This window comes from Dromaius novaehollandiae, chromosome 2, assembly GCF_036370855.1.
Source record: "Dromaius novaehollandiae isolate bDroNov1 chromosome 2, bDroNov1.hap1, whole genome shotgun sequence".
Taxonomy (NCBI): domain Eukaryota; kingdom Metazoa; phylum Chordata; class Aves; order Casuariiformes; family Dromaiidae; genus Dromaius; species Dromaius novaehollandiae.
In genome coordinates, this window is record NC_088099.1 from 82,799,851 (window position 1) to 82,825,307 (window position 25,457).

Here is a 25,457-nt window from a genome sequence, read left to right on the forward strand (position 1 = left end):
TTAATAACTCTGTGCTACTTCTCAGAGACAAAAGATATGCAGCATTTAGAACCTGATAAACTATCAGTCTTCAGAAAACCAGAAAGACTATCTTGTCTCCATTTACAGAATTGAGGGGGCACAAATTTTGCATGACCAGTTTCAGACAGAGAGCACACATCTGAGGTATTCATTACATAGCAGCATTTAAGCTTCTGTTGACTGCGGCTACACCAATAAGTGCTCAGACTTTCTCTGAATCCAGTCACAGCATCTAAAGTTTTGCATCCACGAAATGAATACCACACAATTAGGGATGAGTTTTCACTTCAATAAATTGCCTGCCATCCCATTGGAATTGTCAACCACTGCCTAATTTTTATTCTCTTGCCATTGGAGAAGCACGTAAAGATAAAAATAGGTTCTTAGAAGCTGGCATTTTTAAAAATAGGTCTTATCATTTATTAAACTTTAATTTTATATTTCTATCCTTTTTAAATAAATGGTTTGAAAGTAAAAATTTTGAACAGACTATCATATAGGTTTTTCTAACATGGGTCTGATAATTTTTCCATGCAAGAAATAATTCTTCGGTTAAATAGTTTTCATGTTTTATTTTCCCTCAGCGTACCAAGTTCATGAAAAGATTTACTTCAGCTGAATATCAGGATACCTCTACAATTCCAGTGAGTAATACTAGCAAGGACAGCCAAAAATACCTTCTGAACTGATATGGCAGAACTGGACAAAAAAGTTTCCAGATGAAATCCTGTCTCTACAGTAAAATCAGTGGCTCGTATTCCTTCAGTATATTGAAATCATTTTACTAACAATGCCCTTGCAATGAATGCATAAATTTCTGTCTGGAAAGAATTTCAGAAAATTCAATGTAAAGGTCCATTACAAAAATAGTTTTAGCATTAAATACAAAAAGTACTGAACTGTGATCCTGTAATAGTGATTCCAGTGAAACCTAAATAGACTATGTCTGCTATAGAAATGTACCTGAGCTATGGTCCTGTCAGGGCACCAAGATCTAATAAGAAGAAGATGTCTGAAGCAGTCCAGAGATTGACCATAACCACAAGGAACAAGTTGTTCTTCAGGATTTTCACTATCAAACCAAATTTTCCACTGTTTCTCTGCTCTGGAAATCTGCAATTATACCATCAAAGGAGTGAATCCCACTAAAAAGACAAGTCATATTTCAACAACTACCAGCTCACCAACTTTTAATGAGGGTTACAAACAGATTTAGCAAGGCTACTAAAAAAAACAGAGTAAGCTTTCAGATTTTTAGTACAAAATTGTACTAATCAGTGATGCCCTTAAGTATTCATATTCTGAAAAAAATGGGCTTCTACTAGGTATTTTCCATTAACGATGCAAGGTCAGCACACAGACAACTAGATTGTTAGTTTTGAGAACACTAGGTACATATCTGCTCCTCACATGACCGTAAATGTATACTAAATGCAATTTACTTAGTCCATTAACTACAATACACTTGATGTCCATTAACACTATTCATATAGGTGTTGAATTTACCGAGTACTCCTTCCCTCAGTCTTACTCCATGTAAACAGAATAATATTGGAATAAGCATGATAAAGTGCAGTCCAAGAAAGCATAACGAGATGCAAGAAAGTCTAAAAACCTTCTGGAAGAACAGTCAAGCTGCATTATGCAAGCTGAATAATGGCAAGGTGTATGCCTATCTGGGAAGTATAATTTTATAGTTGAAACTTTCTACTTTTTTCTCATTTCACTGGGGTTTTTTTTAATCTTTTTGTCAATACAGATTGCTAAGCAGTCAGGACTACTACTCACAACCTTTGGTCTATCACTTTCATTCTGCTTTATAAAATAAGCTAGTTTCCTGGTTCCATGCCTTGATCCTCACAAAATGATCACTCTCAAACAAGAGTGTGTTTTTAAAATGCTGTTACTTACTTGGTCAAGAATATCTGAAAATTGTCTAAGCTTACTAAGCTCCGCCAAGTTCAGCCAAGTCATATCCAAGATCCATTTAGCTGGCTTGGGAGGACAAGCTTTTAGGTCCAGAGAAGCACCACCTGCAAAAAGTAGGGTTCTAGCTATAATTAGAACTGTCAGAGACACCCAAAAGACAAAAAAATAGGGCAAGTTTGGAGAGTGTAAGCTAGATACTGCAAGACTATTCCACACAACTGAGAAGTCTTCTGAGTCTGGAGAAAGATTTTACTTAATGAATAAGGATGGTCCTAAAGAAATTTCTGAGTCGGCAACAGGCCAAGTTTATTTTCAAATCTTATTTTTCATCCAACCTCATAACATACCATATTTTAATTCATACCAGCTTCCTATCACAATTTAAATTTGTTTTTGATCATGAAAGAATAAACTTGAGCTTAAAAGAAAAAAAAATAAGAAGCTCAGTTTTTTAGTTCAATTTGTTGTTGTTGTTAATGATGTAGATAAAGTAATAATGTAGCCAATGTGTACATTTTCCTTCTTTGGACTTCAAATAAAACTAAAAGAAAGCAAACATGAAAAAGAAAAAAAAAAGACCTATAAGAATTGAGATTTGTAAACATAAGAATGCAGGGATTTTCTGCCTAAAAAGTCAATCCATCTGGGGTTAAGTAAAGCTTGCAGTTTGGCAAATTTATTTACTATGCATCTTACACTTACTCTGTATTAACCGGCTTCTCTCTTGAGGACTTACTTAAAAATTTCTTTGTGCAGAGTGCCTGAAAATAAATCTTTTCTGGGAAATGCACATCTTAAGAAATGAAGAGTTTCTGAAGAATCAACATGGAAAAATTAACAGCTATAATCAAAAAATAACTGTTGCCTGGAGAATAAAGTATCTTGTGCTCTTGGAGAACATTGGAAAATTAATACTAAGTGCCTCCAAGCTTTTCAGTGAAGATACACAGTGCTTGCATACAGTTAAAAATAGAGCCATGAACTTGTCATATTCAGCTAAGACTTTGATACTGTTATAAACAGTTAACACCATTTTCAGTTCCTATTTGCTTGCTGATCCTCCTGCAATTACCAAATAAGCTAAAAGTAGTGCAGCATAATAATTTTTTGAAGTCAAATCACATACCCAATGGTATTCAGACAGCAGACAAATATTTACTGAAAGGATACTAAGCAATTCTCCTTTTTAAATTCTCACAATTCTCAAAGCTAAGCTATCAATACTCAGTGTGTCCCTATAAATTAAATCTACCATATGATGCTGTCTGTCACCAAAAGAGAATGATAAACATGTATTCTTTCACTTGACTAACTTCTCATGTGCAGAATGAGGTGGCAGGATGGCTAGGAGATACAACCACAGCTAACAGTTTTTCTACAGTAATATATATGCTCTACTTAAAATTGTTCAGTGGCTCTGACCTTTAATAAGCGTGAGAAATTCTTCATGCTTCACTCTGTTTCTCTGTATATCAATCTTCAAGGTAAGTAATAATGTGAACAGAAATTTGTGCTCTTCATAGAGTCCTCGGGCAGCATATTTGAACACTTCGTATGTCATATGTTCAATAATATTAGTAATCCTCTTGCTAGTTATAGGGCTCTTGGTAGATCTGTTGGAAGTAAGGTTTGCAGTTGAATTGAATGTCTATTTGGATAGGCATTACGAAAGAGAGTACTATGTAAAGACAAAAAAGCCCTAGTTCAGAATTCTGAAAATATTAAAAATAAATAGATCACAAAGACATAGTATCAGACAGCAAACTGGCAATAACTTTCAGACTGAAGCAATAACAAAAAGTTCCTTTCTAATTAAGCCTTTCTGCAGAGCTGAAAATTCACTTGGAATAATGATTTTAACTAGCTAATGCCAACTTTTCAAGGACTGTAAGTAAACATGAGGGTTCTTTGCCTTGGTAAATAAGAAACAAAAGCTTATGGGTATTTAAACTGAAAATTCCTATCAAGATTGTAACAAGCAACGCCCTTCTCTGTGGCATTAGTTTACAATAACGCTTTACAGTACTACAACCACATTCAGGACTGAATAATTACAAATGATATTTCTGGTTAGCTAAATTACCTGGCTAGTGAGCGGTCAAAGAGCCCCAAAAACTGACAAAGTGAAGTCTGATACATCACGTTGACCATGCTCATCTCAGTAATAAGGAAGTATAAAATGCTCCCTCGAGTTGCAACTGAAGGATAAGAAACAAGACTGTGTTCAAAGTAGAAGTTCAGAACAAAAAGCTATAACTCTGTAGCAAGTACATGGAGCTTAAGAATATTAATGCTAACTCAAGATCTTTGAGTTGCCCTGTTCTTTACTACCCAGAAAAATAACTAAAATACTATTTTAATCCTCATTTATGCAGCAGCAGAAAAATCTTTTCTATAATTAATGCATATTATATAAAATCCAGTTTGCAAATATGATCATCTTTGGAGAGCAACAAGATGCTGTATTGGAATACGCAAGTCATCAGTGATACATATAAAAAAATCTGTTGAAGTGCTCTTTGAGATCCAAACAAATTTCTCATGCAGACTTTTACAGGAGTCATATAAAAGCCAAATGGACTATATTGATTAAACATAGCCAGCACTGATTTGACTTTCGCACTTTCAGCAGCCAATCTATTGTTTTTAAATGTAACAGTTTTACAAAATCTACAGTGATTTTTGGTATCTTAAATGTACCATTTTACACATTTCCAAAAAAGCAAGTATAATTTTTAATCCTAGAAAGCACTTTTCTCCCCATTTTTTCACTTTTTCACTTCTCAGTTAGAAAAAAACACTGATGAAATTTATTGACTACAACATAAGGATCAATGGCAGGAAACACAAAGTATTCATCAAAACAGATGCAAAGCATTTACCATTATACAGTCCCCTAAAGTAATGTCACCATGTTAAACTAAGTGTGTCTTCAGATATAATGCAAAAAACGGGTTTCACCCTAAAGACTGGTCTCATTGCCAGTCCATAAAAAAAGTGTCTGAGAAAGTCACTGAGAAAGAATGACCAAGTTTTCCCAAGTTTCTTCTCCAATAGACTTGATGGACTGGTACCCTCATATATAGAGCAGTGTCTTGGGACAGAATAGATCACTCCATTTTATAAATCTCACATGAAGCATAATACTGACTATTTTCTCCACCACAGCTCAATATGCCATTTCCTAGACCCACTTTATTTACTGGAAAACACAGCTCCCTCCCAGCCATTATGGTCTTCCTGCTTTCATCCTGTCATTTCTCTTGCTCTAGGTGTTGCTTTTTTAACCACATGCTCCAGTCATTAGTCTTTCATCACCACCTACAATTGCACTCACCAGGTCTGTACTCTTCACGGGCGGAGTTGATCTGTACTTCAGTTTCAGCAGAGATTTTCAGCTTCTGTGTTACCTCTTCAGCAGTCTTCTTAGTGTTACTCAATACAATTATTAGACTCTCATCTTCTGCCAGAGAACCCTTAGTGCTTGTAAGTCGCAACAAAAGGTTATCTTCTAGCTCTTTCATCCTCCTTTTGTTCACAGTCACATCTTCCATAAGATCTGTTCTTTCTTTTTCTAGTTCCTGTTGCAATACATGGTAACGTTTGAAAAACATGCAAGCAATCAAAAGCAAAACACAACTTGAATAACGAAAGATATTTAATTTTAAAAGTACTGATCCTACTGAAGCACTGTAGGTCAAGAGTAACTGCACTAATCTGGGGGAAGAATTCCAGCTTCACAATGGTATTTCTGACAGTAGCTTTATTACAAGGTTTCTAAGCATGCTATATAAGCATGTATTAAGAAAAAATTTCAACAAATTCTGTGGACTGTAATGGTGTCATGACCCAATAGAACTAGAAGTTCAGAATAATAAGTATTTTTCTTCTCTCTCTGTTTCTTGTTTCTGCAACCATCCTTCCAGGGATATATTTTTATTTCATTCCATCTAGTATTATCTTCATTTCTGCACTGTTTTCCAATCACAATATCACAGTATCAGTTTCAAAAGTGACAGTACAAACAACGTGCCCTATTAAAAATACAGTCTGAGTAACAGCAAGCATCCCTAGTCAACCAATCAAGCATCCAACCTTTCAAGAAGGTCATTTAAAATACTCCTCCATCAAACAGGAATAACTTCAGTTAAGCTTTGCTGCTTAATAAAAGAAAGCATGTAACACTCAAATTTAGTTGTTTCACTGGAAGTATTTAGTTGACTATTTTCATAGTAATACAAGCTGTGTGGCAGTTGTAAACACCTATTTTGTTTTCCAGTGGTAACATCTAAAAGATGGATAAAAGTTGAGTACCAGCTTTACATAAACACAATAAGAACAACTATTTAAAACATCTAGAAAAATACTTTCTTCAGAGAACATAATACCTTCTTCAGTTCCTACTTCTACTACTTTTATAATTAAAAAAAAACTTATTACGAATGTGTCATTCAGAAATAAATATTCCATTAAAACAATGTGCAATTTTTCAATACAATGAGGTAAAAAGGATGGAAAAAAGGAGAGGGAGGGTTAGTAGTCTTTCACAGGATAAGGATAATATGAATTTTCGCCTGATTATCAATACTAAGTGATCCAGATAGTAGAGATACTAGCTGTGTCTACAGAAGTACTCCACAGCTTACAGAGGTCTGGTGAACAGTTTTAATAAGGTCTCTCCAAAGCTGAAAGCAGTGCGTTCACTCCACCTTTGCCAAGTCTACCTGAGCACTTCATTCAGGCTTCTTGATATTCAGCTTTAGCAACGGGCTGCTACTTCTCCCAGAGAAATGGTAACATTCACATATTCTGCTAACATTCCCAAATATTTCAAGCATTTAGTTCCTGCAAACAAAGTCCTTTTGTCTTAAGAAGGAAATTATAAACAATCATCTTCATCTCATTACCAGATTTATGTTCTTTTCTTGTGACTATACAAAAGCTATATTAAAACACATCATCAGGTAAAAAATTATATATATATAATATATATATAAAAATGAATATATAAAAATATATATTTATATATTTTATATGTAATATAATATATATGTTATTTATATAAAACATATATAAATATCAGGATTGTTGTCATAGAATAGTGTAAATATCACATAACTTAGAAGATGTACACACAGATTCAAAATATTCTTGGAAGAACTGATGCAAAAAGGCAAGAAAACTACAGGTAACTCCATTTTAATCAACTGACATCTAATGGAGCTAAAGGAAAAGAAGCAGGTAGCAATTACAAAGAAAAGGAAACATTATTCAGGTTTGATGAAGCAGAAACAATTTTTTAAAGTGTAGCATTATAAGGATGTTAGCAGTCAATTAAATAGAATAATTATCATATTGAAAAATCAGTCTGAGCTAAGTTAAATTTCATGTTTTGCTGAGTTCAATTTAAAAGGTTAAACATATTTTAGAGTACAACATATTTAAACAAGAGAAAGCTAAGCTTTCCTCACAAGCCTGAAACAGAGCCTGAGAAACAAGCCTGAAACAGAATAACCAAACTAAAGCAAGTGAAGTAACCTTAGATTTTTAAGTGGAGAGATATATATATGAATATATATATATATACATATATATAAAGCTTTTAAAATACTGAATGCAGATCAGAGAGAAACTCCACTTTTGATATACATGTGAAAGTTTCTGCACATCTTCAGTAACTTCCAGCTACAACATCAATGATACAAGAAAGTAAGACAAGCTGCTACATACATACATACAAGGAATGTGCACCGAGGAGGCAATTTCAAATCCAACTCTATGGAATTGCTTTCAGAAGTTAATGTCCTTTTATAGGCTGTACCAAACACTGCTAGATCTTGTAAATATTAGTAAGATATAAAAGCTGCTAAATAGCTTAGATAGTCCTGTTACAAAATGATGCACAAGTGTAAGAATTTGCATCATCCACGATTCTTACAAAACTGGGGACCTTTTCTAACACAAATTTGGAAATATGAATATGAAAATTCCAAAAGCCACAAATATCTTTTGGTTACAACTCCACAACCAACCATATCTATTCCTACAACACTAAATAAGAAAGAGCTTTGTCAAAATATGTAACAGCAAATGTGTCAAAACAGTCATATCATTAAACCAGTGTCTGCATTCAGATAGGCTACAAGAAAGTAGCAAGAATCCACAAGTTCAAGAGAGAGATCCCAAAAGTCCCCAAAATGCATAATTACCTATCATATGAAAACTAGTTTTTGCACAGTGGGATATGACCAAGCTGACCCTTTCAGGAACATACAAACCACAGAATGCAAAAACAGAGGTCAATCACACTGAAAAGTGGTAAATATGTTCTATGAAAGTCCCCCTGCCTACCAAGAGGTCAACTTGTTATTTGTCTTGAAGAACTATCCCAAGATGGTGAGAATCAAAGCAGGAGTGAGTACACCACACAGGAAGCCGGTCCAGGGAGCAAAGCATATCCACTCATTAGATATTTTCTATTTATTGGCAAAGATAAAGAATCATAGAATAATTTAGATTGGAAGGAACCTCTAGAGGTCATGTAGTTCAATACCCTGCTCAGAGCAGGTCTAAATACATCAGTTGCTCAAGGCTATGTCCAGTGATGTTCTGAACTTGAAAAAAATTTCCTAATATCTAATCAGAATTTCCCATGTTCCTACTTGTGTCCATTGCCTCTCATCCTATCTCTTTGGGCCTCTGAGAAGACTAGCGCATCTTCTCTGCATCCTCTAGTCAGGTAGTTGTAGGCATCCCCTAAGGACTCCCCTTAACTTTCTCTTCTTCAAGCTGAACAAACCCAGTTCTCCTGTGTCACATCCTCAAGCCCCATGCACACCTTGGTGGGTCTCCAAGGGACTTGCTCCAACATGTGAAAATCTTTTTTGACAATGCAGAGCCCAGAATCAGACACAGAACTCAAGATGAAGTCTTGCTACTGAGTAGAGAGGAAGGCTACACTTTTACTAATACAGCCTAGTTTGTGGCTGGCTTTATTTACTGCAAGGGCACACTGCTGAATCATGTTCAACTTCACGTCCACCAGGACTCCAATATCCTTTTCTGCAGAGTTGCTTCCTAGACAGTGTGCTGTTGCATGGGATTATTCCATACCAGATGCAAGAATTAGTATTTGCTTTTGCTGAACTTCTTGAGGTTCCTGTCAGTCCATTTCTCCAGCCTGTCCGAGTTCCTCTGAATGCTGCCTTACTCTCCAGCATACTGTTTCTCCCCCCAGTTTGACTTTATCTGCAAACCCACTGAGAGTGCACTGCAACCCATCATCCAGGTTGTTAATGAAGACATTAAACAGTATTGGTCCAGGACAGATTTCTAAGGATTGCCACTAATTACTGACCAACAGCTGGACTTTGCACCCATGATCACAACTATCTGAGCCTGGCAATCCAGCCAATTCTCCACCCACCTTACTGGCCATTTACCCAGTGCATATCTCACCAATTTGACTGTAAGGATACTATGAAGACCATGTAAGATGCCTTGCTAAAGTCAAGATGAACAACATCCACTCATCCTCCTCTTGTCCACAGTGCCAGTCATCTCATCATGGAAAGCAATCCATCCTGGCTGCTCCTTCTTGTGCTTCATCTGTTTAGAAATGGCTTCTAAAAGGATTTGCTCCATAATCTCCCCAGGGGACTGAGGTGAGGCTGACCAGTGTATAGTTATCAGGATCTTCCTTTTTGCTCTTCTTGAAGATAGGTGCAACATTTGCCTTTCTCCTGTTATTAAGAACTTCCCCTAGCTGCCATGACCTTTCAAAGATGATAAACAGCAGCCTCGCAATGACATCAGCCAGCTCTTTCAACACCCTCAGAAGCACCCCATCTGGTCCCACGGACTTGTGTATGTCTAATCAGCATAAGTGATCTGTAAATCTATCTCCCTTTACTGTGGGTACTGCTTGACTCCCACAGACTCTGATAGTAGACTCAGGGACCTAGGAGGCCTGACAGCAAATCCTATCAGTGAAAGCTGAGGCAAAAAAGGCATTGAGCTCTTCAGCTTTTTCCACATCCTTTGTGCCCTACTCCATTGAGTAATGGGGCCAAACTCTTCTTAGCCTTTCTTTTGCTGCTGATGTGCTTACAGAAACATTTCTTTTTGCCCTTCACCTCCCTTGCTAACTTCAACTCCAGCTGAGCTTTGACTCTCCTTACTCCACTCCTGCATGCATGTGCAATGTCTTTTTATTCCTTCCAAGTAGCCTGTCCCTGGATTTTACCTTCTGTGTATTTATTTCCTTTGCATGTCTGAGCTCAGTCAGAAGCTTCATGTTCAACCATGCTGGCCTTCTACCATGCTTGCTCAGCTGGGTTGGAGAAGAATGAACAGAATATATCAAAGTATTCACTATTCAGGCTGTGAAATGGAGCACCATGAGAACAGCACGGGGAAAACAAACACACCAAACCTCAGCTGTAGCATAACAGACCTGACAGGAGAGGCAGAGTCCTTGGGTTGCAAGCAGACAGATATTTAACTAGAAGTGCAACAGCTAAGCTATAATTATCTTTCTTCACTTTGACAAGAACGTACAGAAGCAATGAGAACACTTACACTAGCCCCTTCAGAAACAGAAAGAGAAGCTGGTCTGAGAAGGATCAATGACTCCCAACCACTCTGTCAGAACCTAGATACTTTTCCTTCAGAGAAGGTGTAGCTGACTGCTGGAATGGGCTCTCCAGTCCATTTACAATGATTACTTTTACTGACAGAAGGACTGAGCAAGCAAAAGGAAACTGTGATGACTTGAGGAATTTGCTGATAAAATGACTGTCATTCTTAGGAATATACTGATTACAGGACCCAGAGGTAGGGTCTGGCAGGAGGCTTTGTGAATATATACATCACTGTGTCTCAGACAGACAGTGATAATTCCATCACACAGTGATGATTGATGGTTGAACTGAAGCTGATGGTGCAACGGAGCTGTCCAGCAGAACATAAGCCTTCATAGAATGAGGAGCCTGATTTCTCTCATGAGCTCCATGGACTGATCAAGGATGAAATGCAACCACTCGACATTAACAAGATGACTGAGCCCATTAATTTCACTTTAAAAAAAATAAAAGAAAGAAAGAAAAAAAAAGGACTTCGCACTTGTAACAACAAGGGGACAAACACATTCCTCCCCAGTGAAGGTAAACTGTAACTGTTGCCAAAATCATAGCAAATACACAAGAGTCGTAGGTACATAGTGTCCCATTTGGCCACATAAAAGAGACTTCAACATTGGCTGACCTCATAGCTACAGGAATTAGGACGTCCAGTAGTTCAAAAGATATCAACCAGCCTCCTTCTGAACTTTCGGTGATACGTTTATTAGAGGTGCCCCCTAAACTTGGACTTGCTCAACTAATACATCTGCAATATCAGAACAACTAGTCAGCCCATTTCCCCTTGCAGCAAGGAAGTAACTAAGTCCTTTGCTGTAGCTTATGCTGCTATGAGCTCCATGGTGTCTGGATAGAAGAACATCAGTCTTATACTGCAGTCCGTTTTCCTTTGCATAGACCCTTCTCATGAGGTTACACCTCAATGAGGCAGGAGGAATAAGGTGAAGACAGTATAGTTAAAACAATATATTAAGACAAATAAGGAACTTCTGCTGGAATGAGTCAGTTCTCTCCTGTGACAGCTTTCAAAACATTCTAAATAGGTTATACAAACAACAATCAAAATAGAGAGAGCCAGAAAGTTACCCTGCAATGTGGAAAGAAAGTAATAAATTAAAATGAAAGTTAAATCTTCACCAGATAGATGTAAGATATATATTATAGCCAGGAGGAAGATAAATTTACTTTTTTTACCTGTTTCTCTGTGAGAATGACTCTGCCTAAGAGCTGATTTTCAAGACCTTTCATGGTTACAGTGAAGTCAATGATGGAGGTCCGAGCACTAATTTCAGGGGAGTAACGTGGATTTGGCAGTTTTGTGGTAATATAAAGTTTGAAGCCATTCATAACATCTATTTCTTTATCACCAACTTTCACCTTAAGAAAAGTATTAAAAAGAAGTGTTGAGGCATCAAGCACCAGTGTGCTCTTTCAGGTACTACATGTAGAAACAAAGGTTACATTTTTTTATTCAAGGCATAAAGATCCAGCTTAAAATTGCAAGTCTTCTGTGAAGAATTTATTGACAATATCCATGAAATTCTTCAGATGACTCATGAACAGATTCTTTCAACTCTGGTTAATTTTCATCATCATTTCTCCTAAACACAGTACACTACACAAAAGCAAATGGACTGTAACATAAGAAAAGGGATAAGGAACACTACAGGTTTAATATATTAACTAGCTGTGAGCCCAAACTTAAACTCTACCCATTTTTTGGTATTAGCGTTATTCAAATTTAAATATGATTTCAACTCAACCTTTTGGAGATATATACTTAGTAGGCTTAATTTTGTTTGGGCAGCTGGAAAGGGGGTGCTTAGGGTTGTTGCCTTTTTTTTTTTTTTTTTTTTTTTTTTACCTTGTTGGTGGAACCTGCTTTAATGAAGTTTCTTTCCAAAATATTATCTAGTGCTGGGTCAAGCTCTTCTCCAACATCTGCTATCAAAAGAGGTCTTCCCAAAGAAAGGCTGTCTTCTAAATGATGTCTAAAATACTTGTGATTCAAAGCAGTGACCTAAAAATACAATCATGGACCTATACAGTATGCTCTGCTCAGTTACCAAGTTTTGGGTTTTTTTTTTTTTTGGCTCTATGGATTATTTCATTTTATTCAAATAAATTACTAATAAGAATGACAATCCTATTATTAGACTAGCATTAAGGCAAAAATTGTGACCATAAGATTAGCATGAGTTTACCATATTCTTAGATCTTCTTGAATGAAAATTTATATTCTTCTAGTACAAGAGTAGAAGTAAACCAACACTGAGCATTTAAGGTTTTGAAATCCTCTGAGTGCAACTAGACCAGAAGTTAAAGGGCACATTCCATCACCCTCAGTCTCTAATTTTATCTGAATTTATCTAATTTTATCTAAAACAAAAATTATATTTATATTTTTATCTGGATAAGTTCCCTGAAGTCAAATTGCAGCAGGGCCAGTTCCAAGATTAAGGATCTTTTTTTTGAAAATTAAAGTTTTATAATGAACAAACCATTAGTCTTTGCTTTAAAAGTAGTCCTCAGTAAAACTGTGATTAATTTTCGGCATGTGCTTAATTTTCAGCTTGTACACAAAGCACGTACAGCTTAGTTTGTTTGTAACTCCACAGTTCAAGACTAATCATTTTTTAACATGAGTGTCTAGGCAATTGTTACAAGTGTTCTGCCTTGAGATACCAATCAACATGAATATGACAGGAGTTTCCTATTAACACCGTCAAATGGACTCTATTATCATCCTTCAAACTCCTCTCTATCTTTTTCTGGAAAACCTTTTCAAAAAGCTGTGTCACTGGTGTAATTATAAATGTAGCCAGCAAGAACTTTATTCCTCTCATTTTTCCTTGTTTATGTTGATCTGATGTGCCTTGTCTCAAACTACATTTTGGGGCAATTATTGTCTTCATTGTACATTTGCAGAATATTTAGCACCTGACATTCATGCTAAGACAATACAAATTATTAGGAATCTCTGACTAAGAGAATATAACAATATCATGCCATTTATCCTCATTTTTATATATTATATGAAAAGACTTGTACCAATTCAGATACCTTTCACTTATTTATATTTTTCTAATAGTGAAAGCATTCAGCAAATATGTTTCAGCCCTTATCAGACATTACCCATCCAGCCTAAGAGAAAATATTTTCCAGTAGTTTGTGTTTCATTAAAATAATTTCATTAAACAAAGTGAGCAACTGGTATTAATAAGCTTCAAAGGTACATTTTCATAGCTATCTGAATCTTAAATCTACCAAGATACAACTGAGATGTCCTTTGTGCCCAGATTACATTGTACAAAACAACTTGCATTTACTGAGTATAACCTGAATCACAGATTTGGCAAGTGCTTTCCCAGCTAAGAGTTTCTACGGATTATGAAAGTACCAACATTTTTATTACCTGAAGTTCATTTCTGCCTTCCTTATTTTTAATCCAAATTTTACCCTGTGCCTGTGGATCAATCAATAATGGATAACGAGATGCTTTAGTGACAATGATTCCATTCTGTATGGATAAGTCGTCATTTGGTAATCCTTGGAGGTTCCACTCACTGATAGTTGGAGCATCAGCCAACATCTCTATGAGGTTCAGGTTGTTTCCGCAGGGGATTTTCCGAGTTTTCATTTCCTTTTGCCAGTCATTTAACAGTAGATTGCGGAACTCTTGGTTAAAAGGACCAGAATAGGAGAGAAAAGCAGTAGCCAACAGTACATCACCTTAAAAAAGAAAATGGCAAACAAAACATTATAACTTTTAAAATTCTGTTTGTGAAAGAGATGCTTCCTTCTCCAGCTATTATACTGCTTGGATGATAACTGGAGAAAGTGCTTTGTCCCCTAAACACCACAAATCTTTTCCCCAAGGCTCTAAAAACAATACTTAAACCAAAAATCTAAAAAAAAACCCAAAATCTAAAGCAATGCTACATTTCAGTAGTTGCCATGCTTACTTTTTCCTTACAGTGCAACTCTCAGAAGCACAAGAACAAAAAGATAATACAGTACATGTAACACAATGCCTGTCTCCAAACATCAGACCCTGCAGAGTCAGGACATGGCAGCAAAAACATACTTACAAACATTCAATTCTAATATTTCAACATTTCATTGCACAATCATGACAGCAGGCTAAAGCAATAATTTTGAATAAAAAAATTAATAAATAAATAAGCCTTGATTTAGGAGTGCTCATTACAGACAAATCAATTACAATTATTGCTGCTAACAATAAAAAGTTGTAACAGACATTATTCTGAAGAAAGCAAGTGCTACAAAAGTTCAAATTTTCTGGTCAGCTTGAAAAGTCCCCTCCCTAAGTCTCATGATACCATAATTACCTTTTATAACTCAGAAGTAAGAATGCAGGATTCCGATCTGGAGAAGACTGCTGTACTCTCATACTTCGTACTAATATTTTTGATACTTTTTCAAGATAGCTAAAAAAGCCATGATGAGCATGTGGAGAAGGTACTTTGTAGTTTTAGTAAGTTATTAATATATATATATTATGCCAGCGAATAGAATGTAACTGTGACTATCTGCTTCTTACAGCATTTCAAGGCAAACATCAGAGAGTTATTTCAGGTCACAGTTAAGGAAAAGATAAATTTCATTTAATTTATAAAGTTAATCAATAAATCCTTTATTACAAAGTACTTAGTTTCCAAGCATTTATTTATAAAATCAAAGCATACTTTTAGGAAACAAAAATTTTATGAACATTAGTAACTGCATTGAAAATTATTGACTTCTACAGATACATATCACTACCTGAATATCCATATTTGCCTTCTCTACATATAAGTGCATTCTCAGTTATAGACATTTTACTGTCACTTGCTAACATACCACCCTTTTTTGACCACCGCCTACAAATTTCAGTCCAGTTCAAACATCAGCATCCCAAACATACACAGAATTTTATACATGTCAAGTAACATCTATGCACAGTATATACAGTGTTACTGTGTTACAATTTTTTACAATATAAACTTCAGGCTTGTACTGCTTTTTTTACCCCTTTGTTTTAGCAAGAGAATTATCAACAATTATCGTCATTTTAGCAATAGAGAAGCTGAGCTATAAAGATAACAAAGTTCAAAATTCACATAAAATGTTTTCCTTTTCACTACTGATTACAGTTCAAGTGACCAACTTGCATCAAGATTCAAAGGTGTAGATAAAATACCTACCCACTAGCCTCTTGGTTTGCACAGCAAATTCTTTACTCTGTTCTGTCCATCTCTCTTTTTCATCTGCCAGACCACTTATAAGACTGGAGGCAGTTTGCATTTTATGCCGGCAACGTTCAGCATCTTCAAGCAAAGTCTACATACGACCATACCAAGAAATATGGTTACAATAATGTATATGAGAGGGCAGAACAACCTCTGCACCCAATGAAACCAGTAGTTGAACAACAGCTCAAAAATATATTTTCAAACACTTACTTTACTGTAGTACACGGAGAGAGGTAAGGAGGGAAGGAGGAAGGATGATCAGGACAAACTATCAACATCTCTCCTAAAAGCAGTTCAGCTTTTTAATGTTTTTGCCTGTAGCTTTCATGTTGGCATACATGTTGCAGGGCATGTGAAATACCTGGTACCTTTAACTCTGGGAAATTCTGCCCGGAATTTCAAATACTTTGTATACTGATAACATACATTAATGAAACTTGATGTTACAGTAGTAGGCACTAAAAAAATTAACACAAATAAAATATTTGGGGGTGGGGAGAAGGGGGAGGGGTCAAATCCAGAGAGGGAGTATTTGAATAATCTCTTCCATTAAGAGAAGTTCACCTGCTTTTCCCTCATGGCTTTTTCATACTCTGCCTGCACAACATCTAATTCTTCTTGCTTGGCACCTAGTTCTGCTTGAGCTTTCTGCAGATCTAGCATAGCAGTGGTTAGGCGATTCTCCTGGATTGCCAAATTAGCCTGTGAAGCATACAAATACAAAGTGCATTCACACGTATGACATCTCAAAGTATTTGCTAGAAAGTATCTCAGATAGAGTTTCACTGCACTACATTTGAAAATCAACCTGCTCAGTAGGATTTTCATCATTCATTAAAACCTTTTATTTCAATTTCACAACAGACTAACTTCGTTCTGCAGGTATCAGCAGTTAATTAGTTGGTCTAAAATCACTTAGGAAAAAAAATGAGAAAAAATTCTGGGAAAAACAGTCCTTCTCCAAATCTTACATAAAAGTAGTCTGATCTGGCCTGCAGAAAGACTGGTTTCACTAAAAGCCTGTTTATTTTCTCCAAATAATATTGCTTTGTCTATTAAAGACACTACCTCTACCCACAAATCTTGTTTCACTCTAGGTCATCTACTTTATAAATACAAAGCTATTTGATGCTAAAATCATGCTTGACCATGTTCTTCTTGACTTCCATTCTTACCTTTCAATGACTATTTAGGCCTGTTATTCTCTAAATAACACTGACAGAGTTTCAGTATGCTCCGCTTATGAACTCAGACCATGAATGTTAGAAGGAACAAATCTTGACTGTTTTCTTATTTAATCAGGGTAAAGCAGTTGCAACAGTAAATTAAATTACTGCTGCTGCTTCAACCCCATTCAGAAGGGGCCCAGAGGCTTAAAACTGCATAATCCCTTTAATGATTTTGACAATTTACAACTGGCAGCATATTTCAAGTATATCACAATGTAGAGTTATGATTTTCAGGATAATTCCTACAGAGGCATGCACCAACTGGAATAAAGCAGCTGATGTTTCCATCCCATCAAATCCTCAAGCGCACACATGGAGGGAGAAGAGAAAGGCGTTTGTGTGTCTCCCACTGATTAAGAGATTTACCTTTAAGGGTAATACTTCTTTGTTGATGGAAAAAAATATAGCCATAGCTTTGGTCCATGAGCAAAGGCCAGCAACATTCCCACATACTCGCTGAGCTGTCTCAATGTTGTAGTCCGCCATCTCAAAATAAGGGCTCAAAAGCTCTACCACTTCTTCATTAATTGTGTCTTTTGGAAATTGCTAAAAAAAATATGTGCAATATACGTAATGAATGTAATATACGGGTAGTATATGTAAAACATATATAAGTATTTTGGTGTACACAGAACACTATCAACATTACAAATGTTATTTAACAACAGCTGATATAAAGTTCTCTGTCTTGCACATTTTTGAGAACTCACCAAAGTTGTTCTACCATCTTCTGTGTTCTTACAAACTGATTTGCCCTCCTTTATGATCCCCCACTGTCATATATTAACCATTAAAGTTACGTAGCCAAACCACAGTGCAAAATATTACTAAGACCATGTTTATAATTCCATTTTCTTTACTACTGAATAATTGTCAATGAAAGGCGAGGGGAAAGCTTAGCTCTGGTTCAGAAAAATACATCACAGAAAAGAGTGCTTTCAAGGGGCAGTCAGGTAGTTTCTCCTCAAATTACACTAACTCATTAGTGGAATCTGTTTCCGTATTAAGAATTTGTTTTGACCCTCTCTTTTCTGCAGACATCTCTTACATTTTCTTCTCCAAAAGCCCTCAAATTTCTCCTTTAAATTTCTTTGCATTGCCAAATAATCTGTATGAGTTAATTTTTCTTAAAAGGATTACTTACAGGTACAATAAAACTATTTCATTGATGAACTTCATATATAGCTGTTCCCTGGAGCACAAATATGTTTATTTATGCACAAGAAATAAATATTTGAAGCCCTACAGTAAATTAAAAATCCTCTCATAAGTAGATGCAACATGAATACTACATAAATGGTATTCATGGCACTACCAACTGTACAGAGATGATCAAGTGTGTCACCTGTGATTTCCCACTGCTCCAGAGACCAATTAAGTAAACTCTTAGTGTGATTATAATTGCAGGAGTTTACCACTAGTGAAGAGGAAAGCTTTACCTGAAGTAGAAATTTAAAAAGTTGTTCATATTCCTTGGATTATAAGGACAATATTCCTCAAAATACAGAAATCGGAGATAACGACATCTAGTGATGCAAGACAAGGTATGATTTGTTCTCCAAGTAGATTAATCATAAGATTAACAGACCAAATTATGCAGTAACACACATTTATTCACCAGTTACTCTTCCCATTTCTATAGGCACATGCTAGGGAGCTGAAAATCCCAAATTTCAAAAATTCTGATTTTGTACATCCTAATCATCACCCATTCTTTTGGAGGTCACTACACAAGGTGCAATGCTGAAAGTTAAAGAAAAATTAGGCAACAGAAAACAGATGTTTTAAATAAGCTTTAAGTAAATGGGTAAGTAACAGCTATTCAAATGCTTAAAGCTTTGAATCATTTGTCGCTAAAGGTAATTTCATTACCTTACTTACTATGAGTTATAATTGATTTATGACCTGACTTTGCCTGATGGATTCAAGTTTATTTCATTATGACATACTGATTTTCAAGTCTTTATCATTTCAAGTATATTGTATAGCTAATTCCCATGCACATTTGTTCTCCTGTGAACAACAGAGAGAACATTTTCCCCAGTTGTCTTCAATTGAAAAAAACATGGAAAGGAAGGTTATCAAAGCACCTGTAGGTTTTGTAAGAAGTTCCCTGCTGTCATCAGTTTCAAAGATTCTTGCCATGATGGGATGGTACAGCTTTTCTCCTGATCAGTTTTCACATTGTTCACTTTTCTTTGGAAGAGCAGTAACACACAATCCATGATACGCATAATAAGGTGAGGAGGTCGACCGAGTGTGCGGACAGTGGCAATATCTGCAGGTTTTATTGTCTATACAGTTCAAACAAAGAATAGAGCAATTATTGTGATTGAATAGAAATACCCTGAAATTTAACCTTTTTTTAAAAAATGCAAATATAGTGACCAGAGACTCAGTCTAGAAAGCAAAATACATGCTGTTGATATTTGGTAAATGGAGGTGAACGAAAGGAACCAGAGAGAATGACTGACACACACACCAATCTGCACCTTCCTGAGAATACTTCTGTTGTAGAAGCAGGCCTATGAGAAAATTACAGAAATTGCAATGACGTATGAAAATCTAGGCCCTATTAAGTATGACCTAGGTGCAAAGGGTGCAAATCTAATACAATAGCTTGTAACTGTAGGGTTCACCATGAATCAAAAAGGACCATCAGAATACTCTATTGAAGGTGTGTCCTTAGAGAAGCAGGAACTTGAACAGTAGTGCATACTGAACCACATAAGGAGCAGAAATCACTGAAAAAGTATAACTGCCAGTGGATAGGCCCACTCCTAGAACAGATACAACCTGGAAAGAAGCTTTGCTCATTTGCAAGTAGCTGGCTCAGCTTGGGTACATGACAGTGACAAACCATAAGTAATAGGCTATTGCAAGAGATATGACAACTTGCATCTAGCCTAGCACTTGTCTCATTGAGAATTCACAGAGGAAGATTTTAATCACCTGTGGCTATACTTTAGGAAAGGGATTGTAAAAGACTGTAGTCACCTGATCACCCTCCTTTTTTCCCCTTTTAATAGTTTGCTGTTTGTCCGGTTTGATGGGCACCTGACAATTCAGCAGAGCTTTCCAGATTATCTCCATGAGAGCTTGAACCAGTGCTTCTTCATGACATTTACATAATTCAGCTGGCCCTTTTTACCACCATCCAAGTTCTGGCAGAACAGCTACATTTAACATGGTTTTTTACTTCTATTTATGTATTTAAAACATCATTATTATTGCAGGGGAAACAGCAACTAAGTTTTACTGGGCTTTGACAATTCATACTCACACAAAAAGTACTTAATCTTGATATACGTTAAACAATACTTTAAAACTGTTCTCTACCAGTCATGTCAAATAGCATTGACAGTCCCAGAATATGTAAAAATTGACTGGAATAACAAACTACGGATTTTTTAGCTGGGAATTGGCCTCTATATTGATCAAAATATTTAAATAGATACTTGTCTACATTGCAAGCAGAATTCCATTAAAGGAATCCCTAGTGTGAAATTCACAAATTCATAATGATTGCAGCCTATAATTTGTGCAGTTCATTTCATGAAAGATGCAGCCCTATATAGACTTGTACAGATGACTTTTTTAAATAAGTTTCTAAATGAAGGAATTGTGAGACTATAGATATCTATACCGATCAGCTCACTTTTATGACAGTTTTCTTCTCTTTTTTAGGAATATGTAAAAAAATCATTATAGCAAATAAAAGAATTTTAAGACTAAGCCAAACAAGCTTTCTCCATTGTGAAGTCTCACAAAAAAGATTTTGCAGCTTTTTGTGTATTAGGCAGATTTTTGTGTATTAGAATCCAAAAATTCAAAAAGAGGAGTATTGTTTTGTTTTGGTATCTTTGGCCAAAACCAGGGGAGAAAATGCAATAAGGTGTAGGACAGGCGACAGGACACCAGTGCTCTTATCATACCTAAGACATTGGTCAACTAGTATTGTTTGTTTATGCACTTGTCAGAATGCTGGCACATCTCTGGGGTTTCTTTGACTCTCGCCTGTAACTAAATATCAGAATTGTATAATCCAGACTAGCTCTCATTCCATTCTCATTGGCTGTCATGTCATCAGCCCTCATTCAGGTATCTTCGCTCTGTCCTTCAAGAATCAAGGTGGTCAGAGAGTGTTAAGGACTTCTCCCTCAAAGTGAAGTCCTACATGTAGAATGTCCACAAAAACTTGTTTATATTTGATTTTGAAGCCTTTGATTTCAAAGGCCACAACTATTTCTAACAAAAGTCACAATATTCTTCAACCATCGCCACTGTTGGCTGTCTCTCAAGTGGAAAGGAAATATTTCCAGTAAATCTACATAACAATTGATTGCCTCCAGCAGGCTACACTGACAAAATATGATTCAGTTATTACCCTGCCCATGCCACCAAAGCAAAGTGGTCAGTAAAGGGATTCTGAATTTTAACTCTGCAATTGCAATATAGTCTTGACACATTAGAAAGGTTTTCTTGGAATATAATTGCCATCTGTGAACATGTAGGCTGTCTTATTCTATGACAGACTCAAAAAACAGTTTCAAGAGCACTCCCGTTACTAGTCCATTTATAAGGTAGCAATCCTGCAAGGCAAAACAGCAGCTGGGCTTCTCATTTGAAGTAGCATGGACAGTTGTAAAGAAAGGTACATTAGAATGAAAAAAAATTTGCTTTCTGATTTCTGAGAGTATAGGAAGGTATCTCACAGGTTGATATTTCTCAGATGCTAGCTTACAAATTTTGAGGTTTATCCATAACTACTTCAGGATTTTCCTTCATTCCTGTCTGTTTCTTGACATGTCAGTTCCCTGCCTGCCTTCAGTATTTGGTTTGCTTCAGCTCCCACTATAGCTGTGCTCCCTCAAAATGCCTTGTGAGACATTATCTCTTAGTCAGACAAATAGACATGAAAATATATAATGCAAGATCAACAAAAATTAATCTTTTTTTCATTACTAACAATGCATCATGTAAAGATATCAGCAGAGTGGTATCACTCTACTCTAAAAGCTTCACAGAAAGAGTAGCCTGAAAGACATGAAGTCTCATGGTGAATTTGGGTCATACCACACCTCAGAAGCCAGAAGAAATTTTCCTGGAGAAGACAGAAAAGGGTAGATCAGCAAACTCAGTCAAAATGCAATTCACTGGGGAAAGCTTAAAACAAAGCAGGAGATTAGTTTTGGATGCAATGTTTTTATATGGAAGGCACTTACTTCTTCATTCCTTGCACACACACTCTGTTTCCTAACGGTAGCAATATTCTGCTATCAGTGTAATAGCAACTTGCCACACAATATATATCACAGTTTCCTATGAAAGGTAAAGCTTTCTCTTTGCTGCAAAATTGATTGCTTATTTTGAGTTTGGTATTCAGGAAGAAAAAAGAAAAATAAAACAGAACCTAAAAAGTGAAATACATATATGTATATGCACACTTCTTTTGTCAACTGATGAGTTAGATGGTGTACCTGCCATCTTATATTTGTTTTCAAAGCCCAGCTTCTTATCAGTAAAAAATGTTATAGTTGGCCCAAGGTTTTAATACTAACCTGTAAGGCTGCTTCTGCCTCTTCCAAAGCAGGCTTAGCAGCTTCCAACTTTTCTTCAGCAATGGCTTTGTCAATTGAGATGCTATCTACAATAGCTTGGGCTTTGTCTTTCACTTTCTGAACTTCACCTTTCACCTTCTCAGCAGCCTGTGCTTTTACAGTAACTTCTTTCAATACCTAGAATATAGGAAAACCCACACATCAAATATTAAAGAAAATATCTAGCTAGAAGAATGTATTAATTTTTGTTATAAAATTTCATTTGTTGAATTCAAGTTCCAAAACCAGAATATTTGAGCAAAGTGACTTTCATCACCACTATACATTTTCAAGATCCTTCTTTTCAACACTTAACTTCATTTTATTCAACTACTCTTTGTAAAATAAAAAATAAAAAGCACAGAATTAGAGAGCAATATGTTTTGAAGGCTGTACATACCATGTCAGCTTTTTCATTAGCAACTTGAAGTTCCTTTTCTTTTACCTCCAGCTCTCTGCTTAGAGCAGCAACTGACTCAGACGCCTCTTTCAATTTCTGCAGTCCAGTATTCATTCTAGAGTTAAAATACAAAGCAAAAAGCATGGAATTCCCTATGTATTTTATACTTACCATTCCAGATTATTCCATTAATAGAATGAATAGGATGAATATACTACCAAAAGGTGTTTTACACCAAAAATAAAACTTGCATAGAAGCTTTCATGCAAGCTGCTGTTGTCATCAGAACCAGGGAAGTGAACAATAAAGAATTACTTAAAAGGGACCATGTGGCTTGAAATTTTTCTCATTTCTAATTCAAAGAATGTCTTTATTATTGCATAAAAGTCATATATGTTGGTTCCACATATGTCACTGTCCCTGTTGAGCTCCAACCTGATACTCAAAGGACTGAGTTCTATACAGCACAAAGCATTTCTGATCACCAGAATCCTTCGATATATCTCAAATCACTATTAGTTGTTTGAAGAGGATATTGAAAAGGTTAATAAAATGGAAGTAGTAACTTCAAGATCAACTAAGTCACAGAAAAATAGCATTGAGATTACGCTTTTGTCATCCAGCGTCAACACAGTTAAAACAGCTTAAAACAGTCTTTTCTGCCTATTGAAATGTCAGATTCTCAGCACAGATGCTTCAGACGAACTTAGACAGACAAAAAGATATGCTTCACACAGGAGGCACAGGAAGAATCAAAGAAGCTGCTATTGCAAAGCTACGTAGTACTGGAACAGCTAAACAAATACAGAAGAACGGGCAAAGAGTAACATCTACCAAAGCTGTTCAAACCATGCAACTAAGGTTAAATGAAACAGATGGATATACGTGAACTAATCAGCTACATCTGAGGAGTCAGAAGGCAGAAGACTAGATCGAACCTCCCTGTTTTTCAAGTCTTCATCCATAACATAACTACAGGTTTCTTATTCAATTTGGCTTTGAAGCCAGAGAATATTTCAAAGTGAAATAAACTAGTCTGAGTCTTTTGTAAAGGCTTCCAGTTCTGAATCCCACTTTTCTAAAATCAACACAGTAGTTTCTTAAGAGTGATACCAACAGACACCCTAAAGGCTAATTTTATATTCTACTTAAGTAATTCTGACAGGAAGTTAAATCTGAAAACAGACTTCATTAGTTTAGCAAAACATCTGAGAATGAGACTGTACATATCAAAATCACTTTATTAATCCTTAAGTAAAAAGTTCAGCAGCCTAAATTAGGCTCTATGACCACAAAGGCAAAAATGCCAAGGGTAATACTTGCATGTTCATATCAGGACACAACTGTTTAGCAAGAAAACAAAAGTCGCTCCTCAGTAAGTTAAATGTTATTGTGAATATGTTATGACATAACATGTAGATGTGTTCTTCTGCCCATTAAAAATAGATGAGACTAATGTATATCCACTTTTTTTTCCACCAGCTTGCTCTTTCATATATCATCACCATATTTCCCCTCCAAAAATAGATATTCTTTAAAATACATGCCAAGAGCAACCCTAATTTTTGATCAAATTATACCCTCACAGCATTTTATCCCCGTTTGGAAACTCCAAAGGAAATGGCTGCTGTGCAAAGAGACAAGTCATGTGTTGAGATAAAGCATATGAGTATATAGCTAACTTAGGAAGAAAACTATAGGAATATAGTAGTAAGTTGAGCATTTTACCTGTTGGCTAACATCTGAACTTCTGCATGCTTTTCTTTGTATGTAATTTTATATCCCTGAATAAAGGACAGGTAGGATTTAGGAGTCACATGTGTGGAACGTCTATATCTCTGAAAGTAATCCAAACACTTCTCTGCCACTCCGTCCTGGAATGAGCCCATACACTGCACTATTTCCCTCTTTATCTCAGCAGTGCAGTCAATATCATATGAGGACAGGAAATGTTCAGATACTTAAGGAAAAAAAGAAAACAAATATATGTAAATATTCAGGAAAAACTCTTAGCATATAAACAAGGCTATGTATCATGTCACAAAGAAGTATTTCTTACTAATTCAAATCTTCATCTGATAAAAGCCATTGATCTCTGTATCACTTATTCATATATATAAGACTTGGTATGTGGCTGAACTTTAAACAGCATTTTATTTTTAAGGTTTCACCATGCAGTATTTCGTCTTTTAAAGGACGGTACTGATTACAACAGGCAATGGTTGCAGAGCAGAGAAAACCTATGGAAGTAAAGTCTTTATACAAATGTTCTTGGTGATCTGAAATACATCTTGCAAGAGAGATGCACTGTCTTCTGTAAGAATAATTTAAAACATAAATACTAATTATCAACCAGCTTACTGACAGCTGTGACATTGGAGATG

At 35.9% G+C, this 25,457-nt stretch overlaps 1 protein-coding gene across 1 annotated transcript in view; it reads right to left on the reverse strand.

Moving 5' to 3' along the window:
* Positions 1 to 25,457, reverse strand: part of DNAH5 (dynein axonemal heavy chain 5) — a 163,956-nt gene that overhangs the window by 14,261 nt on the left and 124,238 nt on the right. The window contains exons 56-70 of the mRNA XM_064506861.1: positions 24,802 to 25,033; positions 23,074 to 23,188; positions 22,635 to 22,811; positions 19,164 to 19,367; positions 17,440 to 17,619; positions 16,409 to 16,546; positions 15,797 to 15,932; positions 14,005 to 14,321; positions 12,454 to 12,609; positions 11,784 to 11,966; positions 5,288 to 5,531; positions 4,034 to 4,148; positions 3,373 to 3,563; positions 1,933 to 2,054; positions 985 to 1,134 (exon numbers count right to left, since the gene is read on the reverse strand). Of these exons, the coding sequence (XP_064362931.1) occupies positions 985 to 1,134; positions 1,933 to 2,054; positions 3,373 to 3,563; positions 4,034 to 4,148; positions 5,288 to 5,531; positions 11,784 to 11,966; positions 12,454 to 12,609; positions 14,005 to 14,321; positions 15,797 to 15,932; positions 16,409 to 16,546; positions 17,440 to 17,619; positions 19,164 to 19,367; positions 22,635 to 22,811; positions 23,074 to 23,188; positions 24,802 to 25,033 (2,660 nt within the window). The remainder of the gene's footprint in view (positions 1 to 984; positions 1,135 to 1,932; positions 2,055 to 3,372; positions 3,564 to 4,033; positions 4,149 to 5,287; positions 5,532 to 11,783; positions 11,967 to 12,453; positions 12,610 to 14,004; positions 14,322 to 15,796; positions 15,933 to 16,408; positions 16,547 to 17,439; positions 17,620 to 19,163; positions 19,368 to 22,634; positions 22,812 to 23,073; positions 23,189 to 24,801; positions 25,034 to 25,457) is intronic.